Genomic DNA, 21,543 nt, shown 5'->3' with positions numbered 1-21,543 from the left:
ATCCAAAAGGAAAGTTTAGAAGGCTGCACTTTCATGATAAGGAACTGACAATGGAAGCAGTAAATACCTCTTTAAAGTTCATTTCTTGCTTGCCCTCTGTCTCAGTTTTTACCTACTCAGGCTAATTTGCAGATGCCTGGGATGATTAGACAATCCATAATTTCTACCAGTCAAGTAAAAGAAGGAAAGAAAATTCTGAGCTTCTCTCCCAGTTAACCAGTAGTTTGCTGTGGTTAAAATTAATGCAGATTTTACAGCAACAAATATTAGCGTTTTCATTTACTATAAGTAATTGACTTGAAATTTGGGAAATGAATAGTTGAGTACATCATTTGAGTGCTTATTTGATCAGTTACTTATTAGTGCAAGAGGCCATCATGTAAATTTTTTGCTGTATATTATCACTTTGTTTCTCTCTACATTTTAACATGTTTAATGTGTGGTTTCTTTTACTTGAAAATATATTTTATTCTTTGCAGTGTTTGAGCAATACACCTCCACTTACTGAATATTTCCTGAATGATAAGTATCAAGAAGAACTGAATTTTGACAATCCCTTAGGAATGAGAGGTGAAATAGCTAAATCTTATGCTGAATTGATCAAGCAAATGTGGTCTGGAAAATTTAGCTACGTCACACCAAGAGCCTTTAAGGTTAGTATGGTAAATACATTTTCAACAAGGCCTATATCACACCCAAGAGGACAAAAATCTTTGGGAAAGGGGTAAAAAATCATAGCTTACAATGGTTTGTGGCCCTCCAAAGGGACTCAGCACATAAATACATACACAGCATATATGGTATTAAATTTTCAGGGTGGGGCACATAATAGATGATTAATTTAAACTGTCCAAAAAGAGTTCTGGAGGTTGGTAAAGGAAATAATGAAATAAAGTTTGAGAAACACTGGTATGGTTCAAAATGACTACAGACAGCAGTTAGCATTTGCAGATTGTTTTAGAATACAGCACATCTCTAAGAAACCTATATAAATATTTTATACAAATGTAAAGACTAAATTTGGGCATGTCATTAAACTCTAAGAACTCTATTTTGCGAGTCATTATTGGTTTGAAAAATTATTGAAATGAAACTGGTCTGCAAAGTGAGCACTAAATATTAATTAAATATATTTTCAATATAATTCTTAAACTTCTATGTTTTTTCTTATTTGTGAGGTAGTTAATTCTTAGAATCAAAATCTCAAGTAATTTAGTTTGTCATTCAAATAAGAATTGAACTGAAATTTAGCTTTATATTGTTGAAGTTTTCCTAATTAATTATATGGGTGAGATTTATGAGATTTTAAACGTTTGAAGAAAATAAGCAGTTTTCAACCGTTTTTTTGTTTGTTTTTTTTTTTGTGGTACGCGGGCCTCTCACTGTTGTGTCCTCTCTCGTTGCGGAGCACAGGCTCCAGATGCGCAGGCTCAGTGGCCATGGCTCATGGGCCCAGCCGCCCCGCGGCATGTGGGATCTTCCCTAACCGGGGCACGAACCCATGTCCCCTGCATCGGCAGGCGGACTCTCAACCACTGTGCCACCAGGGAAGCCCTCAACCGTTTTTTATACAACTTAAATGATGTTCATATAGAACATGGACTGGGCCACATTTTATTAACTATGTACTAGTTCTTAAAAAATAAAAGACAAATCGAAAGAAGTCCTGCATTTATCTTCCTTAACTTTCCAAACTTAGGACAAACTAGTTCAGACAAGTCATTTCTCAACCCTTATCCGTGATTCCAATTAGTTTCATTTTACAAGATGTTCTCAATTATGTGTAAATAGGTCCTTGATATCTGACTTTTTTCTTTTGCATTTCTTTTCAGTCTCATCAAAAAAATACTTAGCACTGCAAAGACTAGGAAAATTATATATGAACATGAATATTCTTTTTATCTCTATGAGATTTATCCTCTCTTTACACACAAAATTTAAATGAGAGCATTGTACTTTTTTTTTTTTTGCATTGTACTTTTTTCAAGTGACCCAGAAATGTTACTGAATTTTAAGTCTTTAGTGTTTCCCAATCTTTCGTACAAAACTATACCATATTTTCTCAATGTTCTCTCCTTAGGTCAGCATTTCTTTTCTATTTTACAGATTAGTTATCATTATTAAAATATTTTTAGATATGTAATTCTTTACATGTATTTATCCATATGTAATTATCATATCTGCATATGACTGCAAAAGCGCCACAAGTTGATTTGAGTGTTACACATAAATTTTAGGAAGTAGGTGAATTCACAAATATGGAATCTGTGAATAATGAAAATTGACTATGTATTTTTTAAATCAATCTTGTCCCTAGAACTGATTTTATAGTTTTGCTTCTCTTACAGACACAGGTAGGACGTTTTGCACCTCAGTTCTCTGGATACCAGCAACAAGACTGTCAAGAACTATTAGCTTTCCTATTAGATGGACTACATGAGGATTTGAATAGAATTAGGAAAAAACCATATATACAGTTAAAAGATGCTGATGGAAGGCCAGATAAGGTAAATTTAACCATATTATTGTCACCATTGTTATAATAATGTGGTATCTCTTTGTAATATGTGTCTGTTTTCCTTACAGGTAGTTGCTGAAGAAGCCTGGGAAAACCATTTAAAAAGAAATGATTCTATCATAGTAGATATATTTCATGGCCTTTTTAAATCAACTTTAGTTTGTCCTGAATGTGCTAAGATTTCAGTAACATTTGATCCTTTTTGTTACTTGACACTTCCATTGCCCATGAAAAAGGAACGTACCTTGGAAGTTTATTTAGTTAGAATGGATCCACTTACGAAACCTATGCAGGTAGGAAGTGATTAATTTCTTTGCATTTGTTATTTTTATAAAAGATTAGTGTTGAGTCCTTATGCCTCAAGTACAATTCGATAATAAGCTGTTTTGCATAAGAGATTTTTATACACTAATTAGTACAACTTTTCAGAACCTTGAAAGGGTGAGGGATGTGTAAAGTACCATTATTTGTCATGTAAAAACAAAATTCTCAAAGACTCTTTCTTATCAAAGAAAAATGAGAGGTGGTTTGATTTTACAATATTGGTATGAATATTAGCTTACAAAGATTAATAACATAGTAATTTCCCAGTTTTCCAACTTGAACTTTCTTTAATGTTCATTGTAATATTTTTCCTACTGGCTGTTGGAAGAGAAACTAATACTTGCTATACATTTTGATTCATATAATGATAAGATAATGGTATATTTATTTTTTTAACATCTTTATTGGAGTATAATTGCTTCACAATGTTGTGTTAGTTTCTGCTGTATAACAAAGTGAATCAGTTATATGTATACATATATCCCCATATCCCCTCTGTCTTGCATCTCATTCCCACCCTGCCTATCCCACCCCTCTAGGTGATCACAAAGCACCAAGCTGATCTCCCTGTGCAATGCAGCTGCTTCCCACTAGCTATCTATTTTACATTTGGTAGTGTATATATGTCAGTGCTACTCTCTCACTTCATCCCAGCTTACCCTTTGCCCTCCCTGTGTCCTCAGGTCCATTCTGTACATCTGCATCTTTATTCCTGTCCTGCCCCTGCCTTTTTTTTTTTTTTGATTCCATATATATGTGTTAGCATACAGAATTTGTTTTCCTCTTTCTGACTTACTTCGCTCTGTATGACAGACTCTAGGACCATCCACCTCACTACAAATAACTCAATTTCATTTCTTTTTATGGCTGAGTAATATTCCATTGTATATATGCGCCACATCTTCTTTATCCATTCACCTGTCGATGGACACTTAGGTTGCTTCCATGTCCTGGCTATTGTAAATAGTGCTGCAGTGAATATTGTGGTACATGACTTTTTGAATTACGGTTTTCTCAGGGTATATGCCCAGTAGTGGGATTGCTGGGTTGTACTGTAGTTCTATTTTTAGTTTTTTAAGGAACCTCCATAGTGGCTGTATCAATTTACATTCCCACCAAGAGTGCAAGAGAGTTCCCTTTTCTCCACACCCTCTGAGGCATTTATTGTTTGTAGATTTTTTGATGATGGCCATTCTGACTGGTGTGAGGTGATACCTCATTGTAGTTTTGATTTGCATTTCTCTAATGATTAGTGATGTTGAGCATTCTTTCATATGTTTGTTGGCAATCTGTATATCTTCTTTGGAGAAATGTCTATTTAGATCTTCTGTCCATTTTTGGATTGGGTTGTTTGTTTTTTTGTATTGAGCTGCCTGAGCTGCTTGTATATTTTGGAGATTAATCCTTTGTCATTTGCTTCATTTGCAAATATTTCTCCCATTCTGAGGATTGTCTTTTTGTCTTGTTTATGATTTCCTTTGCTATGCAAAAGCTTTAAAGTTTCATTTGGTCCCATTTGTTTATTTTTGTTTTTATTTCCATTTCTCTAAGAGGTGGGTCAAAAGGATCTTGCTGTGATTTATGTCATAGAGTGTTCTGCCTGTGTTTTCCTCCAAGAGTTTTATAGTGTCTGAGCTTATATTTAGGTCTTTAATCCATTTTGAGTTTATTTTTGGGTATGGTAGTAGGGAGTGTTCTAACTTCATTCTTTTACATGTAGCTGTCCAGTTTTCCCAGCACCACTTATTGAAGAGGCTGTCTTTTCTCCATTGTATACTCTTGCCTCCTTTATCAAAGATAAGGTGACCATATGTGGGTGGGTTTATCTCTGGGCTTTCTATCCTGTTCCATTGATCTGTATTGCTGTTTTTGTGCCAGAACCATACTGTCTTGATTACTGTAGCTTTGTAATATAGTCTGAAGTCAGGGAGCCTGATTCCTCCAGCTCCGTTTTTCTTTCTCAAGATTGCTTTTGGCTATTCAGGGTCTTTTGTGTTTCCATACAAATTGTGAAATTTTTTGTTCTAGTTCTGTGAAAAATGCCCTTGGTAGTTTGTTAGGGATTGCACTGAATCTGTAGATTGCTTTAGATAGTAGAGTCATTTTCACCATGTTGATTCTTCCCATCCAAGAACATGGTATATCTCTCCATCTGTTTGTATCATCTTTAATTTCTTTTCATCAGTGTCTTATAGTCTTCTGCATATAGGTCTTTTGCCTCCTTAGACAGGTTTATTCCTAGGTATTTTATTCTTTTTGTTGCAGTGATAAATGGGAGTGTTTCCTTAATTGCTCTTTCAGATTTTTCATTATTAGTGTATAGGAATGCAAGAGATTTCTGTGCATTAATTTTGTATCCTGCTACTTTACCAAATTCATTGATTAGCTCTAGTAGTTTTCTGGTAGCATCTTTAGGACTCTTTGTATAGTTTCATGTCATCTTCAAATAGTGACAGTTTTACTTCTTCTTTTCCAATTTGGATTCCTTTTATTTCTTTGTCTTTGTTTGTTTGCTGTGGCTAAAACTTCCAAAACTATGTTGAATAATAGTGGCGAGAGTGGGCAACCTTGCCTTGTTCCTGATCTTAGAGGAAATGGTTTCGATAATGGTATATTCAAATACCTGTAATTTTTAGGCATCTTAAGAACCTGGAAAAGAAGTGGAAATTTAGTTAGGCTAAAAATACTTGTTTCAATAATGTTCTAATCTTTTAACAGTTTAGGTTATCAAATAACACTTAGTCTATGCAAGAGCCCTGTCTTAGACCTTAATATCAGTTGTCTGCCTGATTCCATTGCCTAGTGTTATAATTGGATTATTTTATATTTTATGGAGCAAAACACTATATTTTCTCCCTTTATTAATCAGTTAATCGTTTTCTGATGCTTGACCCTCCCTAATAAAAGTATTTCGTTCCTTTTCTTCCTTCTGTTACCCTAATTTCTATTATAGCACTTACCAAATTTTATTATGACCTTTGGTTTACTTTAACTTTTGTCCCCAGACCATGAATTCTTTGAAGAAAAGGACTTTGTATATCTTTGTATTTCCAACCCTCATGACTTAGAAGTGTTCAAAAATTTTATTCATTCAAATGGGCACCTACTGACTGTAAAGCTCTGGTAAACAAAACAGACATAGTTCCAACTTTAGAAGATTCTTTACTAAAGATCTTAGTTTAGGGTTCCAGCCAGAAGTGCAGTTTGTTAGAGCCTGTTAGTCGTATTAGTCTGCTCGGGCTGTCATAACAAAATACCATAGACTGAAGGACTTAAGCAACAGAAATTTATTTCCCCATAGTTCTGGAGGCTAGAAGTCTTAAGACAAGAGAGCCAGCCTGGTGGTTTCTAGTGCAGACTCTTCCTCACTTACAGATGGCTGCCTCCTCTGCTGTGTCCTCACAGGGCAGGGAGAGAGACTGGGAGCACAAGCTTTTTGGTGTCTCTTCTTACAAGGATGCTAATCACATCATGAGGCCCCCACCTTCATGATCTTATCTAAATCTCTCAAAGGTTCCATCTCCAAATACCATCACATTGGTTGTCAGGGCTTCACATAGGAATTTTGAGATGACAGAATTCAGTCCATAGCAGTGTTCATGAAATCTTTATGAAAAGTATGCTTTGAACAAAATTGTCATCGTGCCATTCATTTAGTGGAAGTGTTTGGGTTTACTGTCAACAGGGCACAGAATATGAAGTATACATAAAAATATAGTACTTTCATCCAAAATAATTAAAGTTGGTAGAGACTAGTCATGTACTCAGTTATGCAAATTTCACCCATTTCTTTTGCTATTTATCTGTTTGCTTCATGAACTCATTGAACCTGGTATCTTCATGTCAGTATTTCATCCAGCAGTGCTGAGAATATTTTAGAGAATAAGAGAGACATGGCACTTGCCCTTATCCATGAGCAAGGGTAATAAATACCTGCTTTTATTTTTGGCCAGGGGCATATATGTTCACATGTCTAAAATCACATCCTTTAGATACTCACTTATTCACTTGTTTGGAAGTATAGGATTTTTAACATTCTTTTCAATGGAGAGAAGGTATAGCAATACTAAACTACATCCTTAACTTCTCTAGTTTGTAACTTTACAAATATATGCCAGTGAGTATAATGGAATAAGAGAGGAGTATAAAAAATGAGTAAAAATTTATTGCAACATAAAATAAATGTACTCTATTTCTCTATACTCATTTGTTAAAGATAGTACTTTCCCATGCCAATAATATAACATCTATTATGTAGAAGCAAATTGAAATCAAATTACAGATTAACCTGGAAAGTATGTGTTGAATGGTCTTCTGTAATTTGGGTTATAAATTATTTTTCCAGCAATGTGAATTTCACTAATTTACCTCTTTTCTCACTTGGTGACCAGAAACATAAATTTGTGGAGGTTAGAGCCGTGATCAGCACAGAGGAATTGTGATTTTTTTTTCCTCTTGGAGACAGTAACAACTCAAATACAAAATGATCACCTCATTAACACTGTGCTTTAACCAGCTCTAGAGGAAAAGGGAATTAGCTAGGTTAGCCCACTTGATGAGTTTTCCCATCACTGAAGGTGATTTGAGTCATGGAAGTTTATTTGTAATTGTGTTGAACATGTGTTATGTATTGGACTCACATACTGTGCAAGATGCTGGAAGTACAAGGGTGTTCCTAGTCATTGTTCTCAAGAAGCTTTTCATACAGTGTGAAAAGTGCTCTGACACGGTGCTGTAGGGATATACAGAAGGAATAACCTACCCAAAGTGGTGATGATGCCTTTGCTGAATCCTGAAGGGTGATTAGGTTTTAAAATTAATCACATGAAAGTTGGGAATAAAGTATTATATAGAACAACAGAGTGACACGTACAAAGGGCTGAAGGCAAAAGAGAATGTGGCCCACTTCTGGAAACTACAAGCAGATAATACGGTAAGCAGAAGCTAGATCACAAAGAACGTTGATGCTTTCATAGGAAGTTTGGACTTCATCCTAAAAGACTAAAGGAGCCATTAAAGTGTATTAAGTATAAAGAGATTGTGTGGTCAGATTTGTATTTCAGAAAGAACATTCTGGCTAGTGCAGAGATTGGATTGGATGGGCTTAGATCAGATGTACTAAGACCAGGTAGGAGGTTTTTGCAGTGAGGAGATGACAGAGGACAAGGGCTTGAACTCTTAAGCTAAGTGTCAGGATGGCAGTCAGATAGAAGAACCAATTGAATATAGGAGTTGAAAATGTATTAAGAGTATTCAAGTTTATTGAATTGGAAAACTGAGAGAGAATGGTACTATTTGTTTTAATGGGAGATATAGGAAGAAAGGTTTAAGAAGAAACCTATTTTAGTATTGGATATGTTGGCCTAACATGACCTAAATCTGTGTTTAGTATTGGACAAGTTGAGATTCATGAGGAAAATTTAGGAGAGATATCAATAAGCCTTGACTTTATGTATGTAGACTAGAGGAGAGAGGTCTGTGCTTGAGATATAAATTGGGTGGTGAGCTCTATGAAGATGGTAGTGAATGTCTTAGAAGGATGAGATCACCCAAATGATCATCTAAATCAGAACTGTTTTAAAAAAAAAAGGGCCATATTAATAATTATACCAGGACATCAGGCTAAGCTAGGACTCGCCAAAGCAAACTGGGATATATTGTCACCTAGTCTAAGGAAAGCATATAGAATCAAGAAGGCTGAGGATAAAACTCTGAAGGATAATGCTAGAGGATAGTTCTTTACTCAAAAGAAGGTGTGACCAGGACATTAAAGAATAAGAAGTGTAGTGTCAGAGGGAGAGGAAAATTTTGAAGGAGGCAGTGGTCAGCAGTAATGCTGCAGAGAGTTCAATAAAGTAAGGACTGGTAAAGATTTGGTTAAATGATAGTATTGACAGCCTTGGTAACAGGTTAAATAAAGAGGTGAAGGCAAAAGCCAGGAGTGGATAAATAAGTGAATGAGAGATAAAGAAGTTATGATAGTCAGTGTAGACATTACTTTACAAGGTTATTTATAAAGCAGAGGAGAAAGGGAGATAATTAGTGGAAAATTATTAGAAAACAGTGAGAGACTGTTTTGTTTTTTTGAGACTTGTATACAGTTCAGTGCTTTTATAAGTCAAGATAAAATGAAATAAAGGATAATTGCTGGGCTTATGTTCTAGAGCAGCGGTCCCCAGCCTTTTTAGCACCAGGGACCGGTTTCATGGAAGACAGGTTTTCCACGGAATGGAGGCAAGGGTGGGATGGGGTGGGGGATGGCTCAGGCAGTAATGTGAGCGATGGGGAGTGATGGGGAGCGATGGGGAGTGGCAGAGGAAGCTTCGCTCGCTCACCTCCTGCTGTGCAGCCTGGTTCCTAACAGGCTGCGGAACAGTACTGGTCTGCGGCCCGGGGGTTGGGGACCCCTGTTCTAGAGGAGGCAGAAAAGGATAGATACCAGTGTTAGCCTTGAATGGGGAAGAGTAACACCTGATTCTCTTTCCTTGTGTCAAAAGAGACAGAGAAAAGGACCTTTTAGACTCAAGTTTGTAAGGGGAACAGTAAGTTGGAGATTTTCCTATCCAGTAGCCTATATTTTTCTCAGTGAAATAGGTATTCTGCTGATAGTGAGGGGAGAAGTGGTAAAATTAAAAGCCTAAGAAATGGTGAAGATTTTAAATAGTTATTGAGAAAAATAAGAGAATAAGCGAATAAAGGCTACACAGAAGACTTTCTGGCTGGTGTTGAAGGATCAGCTGAGATTGAGCACTGTGAGTCTGTAGTACACCAGTCTCTGAAGTTGAGCAGTTTACTCCAGCAGTCTGAACAACTCTGAGAAAGTATAGCAGGAATAAAACTGAATAACAAAGTAAAGTTTTTGCAATGAGTGGTTAAAGGGATGAATCATGGGGGTGGAAGGGCATGGACATAGTAGGGAGCTGATAAACTAGGAGAAAATTGAGAATTAGAAGGACTAGATATCTCAGTGCAAGCCAAGAATAGGAAAGAATGAGTTTCCAGGAAAAGTAAATAGTGATTAAACAGTTAAGAGTCTAAGATGTCAGAAGTGGTGCAGGAGATGGCAAGGTCCAGGAAGTGAACTACAGTTGAAGCAAGTGTAGGTCTTTGAATTGAGGAGTCAGGGAACAATAAGATAAACCATCCATGTGGACTTTGTCACCCATGATGATGCCAAGATTGGAGACAAGACACAGTGAGCCAGATGCCACCGTGAATGTGAGGAAGCAACCAAAAGGTCCATCTCACCTAGTGAATATTTTCCAAAGTAATAAATGTATTAATTTTTTTTTGTTTTTTAGTACAAAGTGGTTGTCCCCAAAATTGGAAACATACTTGATCTTTGTACAGCGTTGTCTGCTTTGTCAGGAGTACCTGCAGATAAGGTAGGATGTTCCTGGGTTTAAAGTATGTAAGTTGGAATTTAGTTTTTCACTGTTGTAAAACCAGCTTAATAGAAATTTATTTCCTTTTAGATGATAGTTACTGATATATACAATCATAGATTTCACAGAATATTTGCAATGGATGAAAACCTTAGTAGTATTATGGAACGGGATGATATTTATGTGTAAGTATGAAATCTATTGTGCAAATATTACTTGAGAAAAAATTGAAAAGAAATATCATAAAATTTTCAGAGTTTATAGTCAATTTTATCCTTGTAGGTTTGAGATTAACATCAATAGAACAGAAGATACAGAGCATGTGATTATTCCTGTTTGCCTGAGAGAAAAATTTAGACACTCAAGTTACACCCACCATACTGGTTCTTCACTTTTTGGTCAGCCTTTTCTTATGGCTGTACCACGAAACAACACTGAAGATAAACTCTATAATCTTCTGCTTGTGAGAATGTGGTAAGTGCCAAACAAGTCTACATTAACAAAATAAAATACTAAATAGCTAATAAAGGTAAACATGCAAGGTACTATCAGAATATAATTAGTTGTCTGTATTATTTCAGCTTTGTTTAGATGGGTAGCAACGTAAGAAATCACATTATAGTCTAATCCAGTTTCTTGATCATGTAAACCACATTACTGAGGTAATTTTAAACCCAGGAAGCATAAATTCTTTTAGTTGTTTTACACCAAAAGTTTACAGTTGGAAGAAAATAGGAATTTATCATGTTTGCACTCTGAAATCATAACAAATGTCATGTGCTTCATTTCTTTATACACCGTGCTCATACTGATAACAAGAACTCATACTAATAAATATTTTTATTTAAAAGGATAAACTTTCATGGTTGATCCTTTTGCAAGGCAACACCTTTTTGTTTTCCTAAAACCTTGATTTGAATTATAACGTAATCAAGAATGCCATTTGCTCCCTTTCTTTTATCCTTTATAGCTAACATATTTAGTTTTCTTTCTTACATACCTATTTTAATATTGTAGTCCCATAAACCATACATAAAGATGACATTATAAACTATAAGTGGTCTTAGCAATAATATATATATATCATCTAAATGAGGATCTTTATAAAATAATTTTATGTCAAGAAATTATTTGCCACAAACTTTTAACATATAAAAGAAAGATGTTAAAACCCTAAAAGTAACAAATTAACTTATTTTTATAAAGACAGCCAAACACAAATGATTACAGTATCATATCTTGAGTTTGAATTTATCATTGAATCCACTAATGACCACTGTTAATTGTATTTAGAGATTTTGTTTTATTAAAAGAATGAAAAACTTTTTTTTAAGTTTTTGCCTTTATAGAACTGAACTTGTTTGATTTCTGATTTTATTTAAGCCGATATGTCAAAATATCTACTGACTCTGAAGAAACCGAAGGATCCCTACACTGCTGTAAGGACCAAAATATTAATGGGAATGGCCCAAATGGCATACATGAAGAAGGCTCACCAAGTAAGACTTCCCTATTAAATTGTAAAAACTTTTCACTTGGGTTATTGCTGCAGAGAAAAATTAAGAGGATGGGGATTAAGGAACTAAACAATATTTGCAAGCCTGGGAAAAATAGTGTTAGTATTAATAAGTTTTAAATGTAACATTGGGTTTATTTAAAGATTTCTAATATCTAATTTTAGGTGAAATGGAAACAGATGAGCCAGATGATGAATCCAGCCAGGATCAAGAACTTCCCTCTGAGAATGAAAACAGTCAGTCTGAAGATTCAGTTGGAGGAGATAATGATTCTGAAAATGGATTATGTACTGAGGAAACTTGCAAAGGTCAACTCATGGGACACAAAAAACGATTGTTTACATTCCAGTTCAACAACTTAGGCAATACTGATATCAACTACATCAAAGATGATACCAGGCATATAAGATTTGATGATAGGCAGCTTAGGCTAGATGGTAAGTATTTGTGGAAAATGGCTTAAACACTAAACTTGAGCGCGTGTTACTATTTTTAGGTGAAACCATGAAATTCAACACTATCATGAAAAATAACATTTATGTATCTATCTACATTTTTAAATGAAAAGCCTTCATTTCTAAGTATACTAAAACACATGTCGGTGTTTATTAAATGAAGGTTGGACTTATGCTTAAGTTTTTTTTAGCTCTAAAGTATCTTAATGGCTTGGAAACAGCTATTTACCCTGATCACCTAGTGCAAGTAGAAGAGACTGCTATTTGTTTATTCTGGTATATATCTTAACATTAAAATATATTCGTTTTTAACATTAAGGCATATTAAATCTTAAAGAAAAAATATGTTTTCCACCTTAGAAAGATCTTTTCTTGCTTTGGATTGGGATCCTGATTTGAAAAAAAGATATTTTGATGAAAATGCTGCTGAGGTAAGTCATCAATCATTCCTTCTTTATCTTTCCCTGTTGATCACACTGTTTTGTTATACTCTTTTGCTTCTACCAGCTATGTTTATTTTGCAGTAAAAAATTGGTTATGTGCTAAAAGAGAAAAGCCTTGTTGGTTTTGAAACTGCTTTCTGTTTAAACTTCCTGGTTGTCCATATAGGTGTGTATACAGGAATTATTAGAAGTGTAGTGTAAATCTCAGCTGAAATATGCTTTGATTTTTTTTTTGAGAACATTTAGGAGTTTTTCATTACTATTCATAGTAATATGGTATCACTAAAATGAGTTTTGTTTCATTTGTTTTCTTAACTCAAGAAATACTTCTCTTTAGGATTTTGAAAAACATGAAAGTGTGGAATACAAACCTCCTAAAAAACCCTTTGTGAAATTAAAAGATTGCATTGAGCTTTTTACAACAAAAGAAAAGCTGGGTGCTGAAGATCCCTGGTAAGAGACAATATTAAATAATTGTTTCTAATTATTTTTTAAGGATTTATACTGAGGTATGTGGTACATCAAATTGAAAAAGTGATAATTAAATTCCCTTTGATATTTTTAACAATAAGCATTTCTTTATCTGCTAATAATGTATTAAGAGGGATGAAAATGTCTTTAAAAGTATTATTATAATGTTAAGCTTTAATTTTGTTACTATATTTTCCATAATAGCCATTTTACTGTGAATAATTAATTTTAGTTACATTTTCCCAAGAACTTTTAGCTGTGCAGCTATTTCAAGAGAAGCTTTTTTAGGAGAATCACAATATGTTTTGTGGTATTACTAATTCCATTAGAGTCCAGAAGTTTTGAGATTTTTCTAATGCCTGTATCTCAGCACAGTTTTATAATACATCCATGTCTTTTTAGCATACTGTAATGTAAATAATCTAGCCCTCATTATTTCTTTGAATACTTATTTACATATTCATTTTTAATAGTTAAATCTATTTGGAAAATCTATTGATGATAAAAATAGAAGTTCCTATCTGTTATATATTAGGCATTACCTAATATTACCTCTAACATTATCTCTAACAAGCTTTAAATATTTCCCTTTATTTTTAGGTATTGTCCAAATTGTAAAGAACATCAGCAAGCCACAAAGAAATTAGATTTATGGTCCCTGCCTCCAGTACTTGTGGTACATCTCAAGCGATTTTCTTACAGTCGATACATGAGAGACAAGTTGGATACCTTAGTTGATTTTCCTATCAAGTAAGTTCTGATTGTGCTTCATAAACATTGGGCACCTCTAGCTTTTTTTTAGACATTAGGTAACTTTGCACACAAATCTTAGGGGGTTGTTTTTTTTTTTGTCTATTTACTTTTACATATAGTTGACTTTAAATATTATATTGGTTTCATGTGTACAGCATAGTGATTTGATGTTTTTATACCTTACACAGCATACAAAATTATTATAATACTACTGACTATATTTTCTGTGCTACATACTAAGTCTCTTTGACTTATTTTATAACTAGTAGTTTGTACCTCTTAATCCCCTTCACCTTTTTCACCCATCCCCCCACCTTCTTCCCTCTGGCAACCACCAGTTTGTTCTCTGTATCTGTGAGTCTGTTTCTGTTTTGTTATATTTGCTCGTTTGTTTTTTTAGCGTCCAATCTCAGTTTTTGAGTGTATTTTTGGGTACTTCTGACAATTTGTATGGATCGGTAACAATTTTTATTCCTTCTTAAGAGATCTTTCAAAGATCAAAGAGAAAATATATTTTTTAAAAAAACAGAGTAAGACTCTTTCTATGTTACATTATCTTATGAGTTCACTGGCCCTGTTTATAAATCTAAGATACTTCATGGGATCTTAGTGATTTTCTTTTTCCCAGGACTTATTTCATCATTAATCCTCAATTATTTCTAAATGATTTTTTAAAAAGACTAATGTAAAAACAGAATAATGGAATTGCTTAGAAGGAGGATGATGCAGTAATGTAGTAAGTCATCCCTATTGTCATCCTTCAGTATTCTTATTGCAGCATCCAGAGTATGACATCCTATTTGTAAAAATGTGTAAAGAAGTCTGGAGACAGCATCTTGGTAGCCTTTTTTGTTTTTCTTTTAAGCTTTCACTAAACATAATTGAGAATTCAGAAGGACAAAAAGGGAATAGTGTATCTTCATTCATGGAGTCCAGGACTTTATCACACGCTATCTTGTGACAAGAACATGCTACTCTCCCATTTCGCTAAAAAAAAATTGGTAGTATTCTTTCATATTTCATGATATTTGTGCACCAAATTTACTTAATACAGTTAGTAAGTAAACAAATACTGAAGGCAGGTGTGTGTGCATGCAGAGGTGATTAGAAGGAAATAGGTGATGTAATATTGAAAACATTCTTTGGATTGCTTATTCTAATTGGTGTTTATAAATTTAAAATTGAAAACGTTTTGCAATTATAGAACAAAAAATGCTAATTTTCTCTTTAACAAAACAAAATTATGAGCCATCAAAGTTTTCAAGAATACAGCATTTTGAAAATGTGAGTACAAGATGAAACAAAAGTAATGATAAGCTAGGACCTTTTAGAGCTGTATTTGAAATTTAGAATCATAATTGCTTTTTAATTATGTAAATACAAGAAGAATAACCAGAAATAATGATAAGCTATAAAATGGTCATATTCCAGTTTCATGCATGCTAGATTATATAAACAGTGGGTTGTATTGCAGAGAATGTTACCCGTTTAGGTTACAGAGGTCATCAAAACCTGAAAAATATAGAATAGATATTGGGGTTATATTTAAATATATACTTATATTTAAATTATGATAAAATTTCTAAAAAAGTTGTTTTTCACTGTCCCTTTATTCTTCCTTAAATAAATCATTTCTGAAAATGACTTTAAAAAATAAAAGAACCCAAATGGTAAATGGTGATGTCTGTATTTCCTCATATACTAAGAGAGAAATGTATTAGCATGAAAACATTAATCTGAATAACAACAATCATTGGAGAATTTTTAAATTCTCAATCCCTAAGAAAATTTTTGCCAAAACATTCAAATCTCAAGGGTATTTATATAATTTGTTTTATAAAGTTATTTGGCTCTTAGTAATTTCTTTAGTGAGATAGATAGATGGGAATACACTTAAATGAGAGTCAAACAACACTGACAAAGGAGAGTAGAATTCATTACATTTAGGGAAAAACATAAAACTAACTTGATCTCTTTTTTAAACAGTGATTTGGATATGTCGGAATTCCTAATTAACCCAAATGCAGGTCCTTGCCGCTATAATTTGATTGCTGTTTCCAACCACTATGGAGGGATGGGAGGAGGACACTGTAAGTTGATAGTTTACCGTTTCACTAAAATCATGGTGTTTGATAACTCCAGACTTTTTTCCTTAAGGTATTTATTACTTCTTAAAGGGAAAATGTGAGATGTGTCTTACATATAGTAGTCATTCAATAGATATTGATTAATGAATGAATCAGCTTTTGAACCTTTTTTTTTTTAACATCAAGAGTAGAGGATTGAGTTAATCATACTCCATAGTTCAAAGCACAGGAAATCACTGGTCCATTCAGAGCTCCTGTCCTTCCCCATTCTCCTTCCCCTTCCGTTTCGAACTTGTTTGATGTATGAGCTCTCCTGAATCGTGCATCATTGTTAATTTACATGATTGTTACTCTGCTGTGGATCTTACTTTTCTCTCTTGACACTTAAGACTTCTCCATATTACTTTGTGTCAATTTAACTCATTGCTTCTAACCACTCATGATTTATATATCTACCATATTTTATTTCTCTATTTGCTTCATGGTGGACATCCAAATTACCTTTAACTTTCTACCACCACAAGAGCAATAAACATCATTATGGTCTCCTACGTGAGAATTTCATTGAGCTACATACCCAGATGTAAGACTGCTGGGTTATAGAGTAAAGTACTGTGAGATGGCTCTCCAGGACGGTTATACCAGTCTGTGCTCTCCAATTGATAGGTTTTTCTGTTGAACCAGCATTGCATTCTGGGATAAATCCTAGTCTTGAAGTATTTTTTAGTATACCCAGTTGGATTTGGTTAGCTGATTTTATTTAGGATTGTTAAAATTTAATTCATAAATGAAATGATACTGCAATTTTTTTATGTTGTTCTTACTTTGGAATCAAGATTACAGTCTAGCCTAATGAAACAGGCTGGGATACTTTACACTTTTTCTATTTCCTGGGGCAGCTAGTATAATGTAGGAATTAACTATTCATGAAAGTCTAGTAGAATTCACCTGTAAAACTATCTGGGCTTTACAGTCATAAATTTTTCTATTTATGTCATGCTTACTGAAGTATATTCAGTTTTCTTTTTCCAAAATGTGTACATTTTGGCATTCTCCATTTTTCTAAAAATATATGTTTTCCAGTATATTTGAGAGTAGTTGTTTGTAATACTCTTGTGCTGTATTTTTTTTTTTTTTTTTTTTTTTTTTTTGCGTTACGCGGGCCTTTCACTGTTGTGGCCTCTCCCGTTGCGGAGCACAGGCTCCGGACGCACAGGCTCAGCGGCCATGGGTCACAGGCCCAGCCGCTCCGCGGCATGTGGGATCTTCCCGGACCGGGGCACGAACTTGTGTCCCCTGCATTGGCAGGCAGACTCTCAACCACTGTGCCACCAGGGAAGCCCTTGTGCTGTATTTTTGTCCCTTTTTTGTTCTTTTCTGTCTTGTCAAAGAATTAGCTTTCTATTTTATTACATTTTTCTTATTGTTATACATGTATGTATTCTATCTCATTGATTTCTTCTCTTCCCTTTGATATATTTTTCTTCTTGTTAATTTGGGTTTGCTCTGTTTCTCTTTTTCCAGCTTCTTGTGTTGAATGCTTATTAACTTTTTGTTTTCCTTTTGTTCCCCTCTATTGAAGGCTATAATTAAAGCTGTAGATTTCCCTTTAAATATTCCTTTATCACTATTCCGTAAATATTGAAATGTAGTATTCATTGTCTTTCAATTCTATATATGTCTTTAGTTTCCTTTATAATTTTCTGATTATCCCAAGATTATCTCATTATATGCTTTTTCAAATATATGGTTTTATAAAGCTGTCCTTTGTTTCTTAATTTTAATTTTATTTCATAGCATTTAGGGGCATTATCTATATTATATTAATCCTAGGAGTTTATTAGGGCTTCCATGGGGCTTAATATATGGTCTGTTCCTTAAATGTTTGTGTACTTGAAAAGCATACATATTCCCCATTTAAGCATAGAGTTCTATATTTCCGTTACAGTTAATCTGATCAGTTGTATGCAAATCATTACTATCTCTGGTTATTTTTGATGTTCATTCTTTTTCTGAGAGGAATTTGTCAGGACTCCTACTGAAGTGTTGATTTATCTGTTTCTTCTAACAGTTTTATTAATTCTTTTGCATTATTAGTTGCATTTATGTTTAAAATGGGTAGCTCTTCTTTCTCTATTGTTCCTTTTACCAGAATTTGATATTCATTTTTCGTTTTGTCTTTTTCTCAGAATTACAAATATTAATTTAGCTTTCTTTTGATACCATGATTTCATTTGCAAACTCTGTGTGCCTTTTTGTTAGATTTGTCTCTTATAAATCTATATTATTGTTAAATCTTATCTTTTTATTTTTAGACTTATTGGTCTGAAAATATGTTTCTTTAAATTTGGGAGTGTGGTGGTCTTGATTTCAGATTGACAAATTTATAATCCATATTGGGCTCCATCCAAAAGAACAATAATTTTGTTTAAGAGGGGTAGAACTATTTAGAAGACAAAGCCTATAAAGTCACTTTTTAGAAACTATGACAGCAAATAATTGTTTTGAGTACATTTTGCAACTTTGTTTCCTCAGTTACTGGATAGTTTATACAAAGTATGGATGGGAGCAGTGGGCATTTTTTTTTTTAACTTAAAGATAAAGTAGATCTTTAAAATTTGTGCAGATCAATTGATCGTTTTTTACCTTTCCTTTGCTCTGTACTTTTGTTAAAGACTGGAAAAGATTCTGGTGTAAAAACCTCTACAAATCAATGAGATAATATTGTTGGAAAAATATTAGTCATAGAAAATTTAAATTTTGGTTGAAAATTCAAACTTTGGAATCAGAAACAGGCCTGAGTTTAAATCCTGACTCTGCTACCTAACCGCTATACTGTTGGACAAATTAAACTTCTCTTGATGCCTCCCTTTCCCCATCTCTAAAATCAGAAGAATAGTAATCATAGTACCTTCTTTTGAGATAATACATGTAAAGTGCATAGCACTGTGCCTGATACACCAGAAGCACTACATAAATGTTAATCACAAGTTATTGTCATTAGTATTGTTATTCTGTGAATTAAAAAATAATAAATCTGTCCTGTTTGTGCCTGGGATGAAAAAAGTCACATATTTCAACTTATATGAAAGTATTGTAGGCTTCTAGTTTGTAGGAAATTATTCTAAAAACCTTTAATCATTGGAATCAGTTAAATACATGATAGACAGGTCTTATATAGATGATTATCATGTAATTTTAATAGGTATTCCCTGTATTAGATGGTTTTAAAGTTTTGAGGGTTCCCTCCCAGGAAACCACAGCTCATTTAAGTCACAGAAGCGATTATATTTTTTCATTAGATACTGCTTTCGCAAAAAATAAAGATGATGGAAAATGGTACTACTTTGATGACAGTAGTGTCTCAACTGCATCTGAAGACCAGATTGTGGTAAGTGTGTCTTTTATTCCTGAAAATCAAGGAATCTACTGTTTTAAAAGGGGCCCATGGAACACTATAGTCTATATTCTAGCAATTCTAATAGGTGAGAGACTTGCTCTGCTTTAAAGAAATGTAAAATTGTCCTCTAAGTGGAAATCTGTCTACTAAATTTGCCCACTAACAGAAGCATAAGTTGAAACATGAAAATTTTTCTGGTTTTCAACATGAAAACTGGAGAGTTCTAATGAAAATATTACATTTTCCCCTGAAAAATAGGCTCAGACATTCTAGACATTGACTGCTTAAAGTCAGAATGCTAAAGTAGAAAAAAAAACAAATCTTTAAGGGCCTTACCATACCTCAGATTTTTAAAGTCTTATCCTTTCTGACAATTACATATTCAAACTCAAAATGATATAGTTATATAAAACAGATTACAGATTTTAAAAAAATTAATGCTGTGTATTTGTTACTTTGATGTTTTCTGAATAGTAGAAAAATTAGGAAGTTAACATCTAGTCACACGTGCATCAGTTTATCAGCCACAGCTGGAGCCAAAATACTGGCATTTGTTTTGTTTCCCATCAGAGCACATTTTTATTATCAGATATGGATTGATGAACAGACAACTGGTATGTTCTAAGAAGAAAACTAAGAATTGCTTGATAAGAATTTATTATTCTATAAATTTTGCCTTTCTGTATATTTTACTTATTGATGACAGTATTACAAAGTATGAGAATTAAGGTATTTGCTTATGTGATGATATTTCCTATACAGAGGTTTTCTGGTGATGTTGGGGGAGCACTGACTGCTTTACTTTATTTCATGATTCAAATTATATATTCTTTGAGGGCAGATACTAGTTTTTTACTTTTTTAGTTTATAATGCTTTAAAGGTCTTCAACTAAAATTGTTCAATTTAATAAATTAATAAATTTCTGAGCCCAATTACTGGCATAGTTTTAATTGGTCATTGGATGAACAGATATGAAATTATTTTGAATTGTTTCTCTGTAGATGTTTCATATTTTTATCTATGTATGTGTATATAATTTATATATATTTATATATTAAATTATGTACCGTTGCTTATCTCCCTACAGCTGTAACAAAGAACAAAAAGACTTTTGAACTCTTAATATTTTAATATTTTTTAAAATGTGTATATGCCTAAGTTAACTACATTTTCAGTTTATATTTAGACTTCTAATTTCATATCATATCCCTCACTTTTCAATTCTGTTCTCCTTTTTAATCTACCAACACAAAACATCCTGAAGTTGCCTACATTGTCCTTCAAAGTCTATTTGACAACACTGCCCTAATCTTGCTTTCAAATAAATAATATATCTTGTTTATATACAGTAAGTGAATTTGATGTTACCTTACATTTTAACAATGACAATTCTTCATTTAGTCAACAGGTACTTGAGTACCTTCTATATATAGCGCTTTATTCTAAACAAGGTTAAAAGACAGCTATCTGTGATTTCAAGAGGCTTACAATCTAAAGGTGATGAGAAATGAATTGACAATTGTATATAATAATTACTATTAAGTATCTTGGCTGTATAGGTTGGAGGCATCTGTCTCAACTGATTTGGGGTTTAAGGAGACAGGGCCAGTGCAGGGAAGTTTGCATAGAGAAAGTGGTGTTTGACCTGAGTTACAGATACAAATAGTAGTAAATGAGACAAAAGATGCAAAGGTATTCTAGGCAAAAAGAACAGTACCTACAAAAGCAAGGAGGCATGACAGAATATAGCATTTAGGGGAACAGCAAATAATTTGGTGTTACTGAAAGGAAAGACTCTTGTTGGGGATATGGAGCAGAAATTAGGCTGGGGCTAAACCTAGCACTCAGATCAAGAAAGATGACATTTTTCGTTGTTTAGACCTTTTTTTTTTTTTTTTTTTTTTTTGCGGTACGCGGGCCTCTCACTGTTGTGGCCTCTCCCGTTGCGGAGCACAGGCTCAGCGGCCATGGGTCACAGGCCCAGCCGCTCCGCGGCATGTGGGATCTTCCCGGACCGGGACACGAACCCGTGTCCCCTGCATCGGCAGGCGGACTCTCAACCACTGCACCACTGGGGAAGCCCTAGACCTTTTCTTAAAGTTTGTAAGAAATATTGGATGGTTGTTAAGTAATAGAAGAACATTATTAAATTTGCATCTTAACATGTCTTACAAACACTTTAGAAGACA

At 33.8% G+C, this 21,543-nt stretch overlaps 1 protein-coding gene across 5 annotated transcripts in view; it reads left to right on the top strand.

Moving 5' to 3' along the window:
- The window catches only part of USP15 (ubiquitin specific peptidase 15), a 127,596-nt gene that overhangs the window by 102,736 nt on the left and 3,317 nt on the right, over nt 1-21,543 (top strand). For 4 of the 5 annotated variants that reach the window (XM_030866423.2, XM_030866422.2, XM_060305779.2 and 1 more), the window contains 13 exons: nt 480-653; nt 2,349-2,507; nt 2,587-2,811; nt 10,144-10,227; nt 10,318-10,412; nt 10,510-10,701; nt 11,611-11,726; nt 11,909-12,181; nt 12,560-12,630; nt 12,980-13,095; nt 13,714-13,863; nt 15,853-15,956; nt 19,256-19,344. In XM_030866423.2, the coding sequence (XP_030722283.1) occupies nt 480-653; nt 2,349-2,507; nt 2,587-2,811; nt 10,144-10,227; nt 10,318-10,412; nt 10,510-10,701; nt 11,611-11,726; nt 11,909-12,181; nt 12,560-12,630; nt 12,980-13,095; nt 13,714-13,863; nt 15,853-15,956; nt 19,256-19,344 (1,848 nt within the window). Of the gene's footprint in view, nt 1-479; nt 654-2,348; nt 2,508-2,586; nt 2,812-10,143; nt 10,228-10,317; nt 10,413-10,509; nt 10,702-11,610; nt 11,727-11,908; nt 12,182-12,559; nt 12,631-12,963; nt 13,096-13,713; nt 13,864-15,852; nt 15,957-19,255; nt 19,345-21,543 lie in introns of those variants that run through there. The other variant, XM_030866426.2, reaches the window with a different exon arrangement.

This window comes from Globicephala melas, chromosome 10, assembly GCF_963455315.2.
Source record: "Globicephala melas chromosome 10, mGloMel1.2, whole genome shotgun sequence".
Lineage (NCBI taxonomy): Eukaryota > Metazoa > Chordata > Mammalia > Artiodactyla > Delphinidae > Globicephala > Globicephala melas.
The sequence above is the reverse complement of the archived record's forward strand: the minus strand, read 5'-3'. Positions and strand labels throughout refer to the sequence as shown.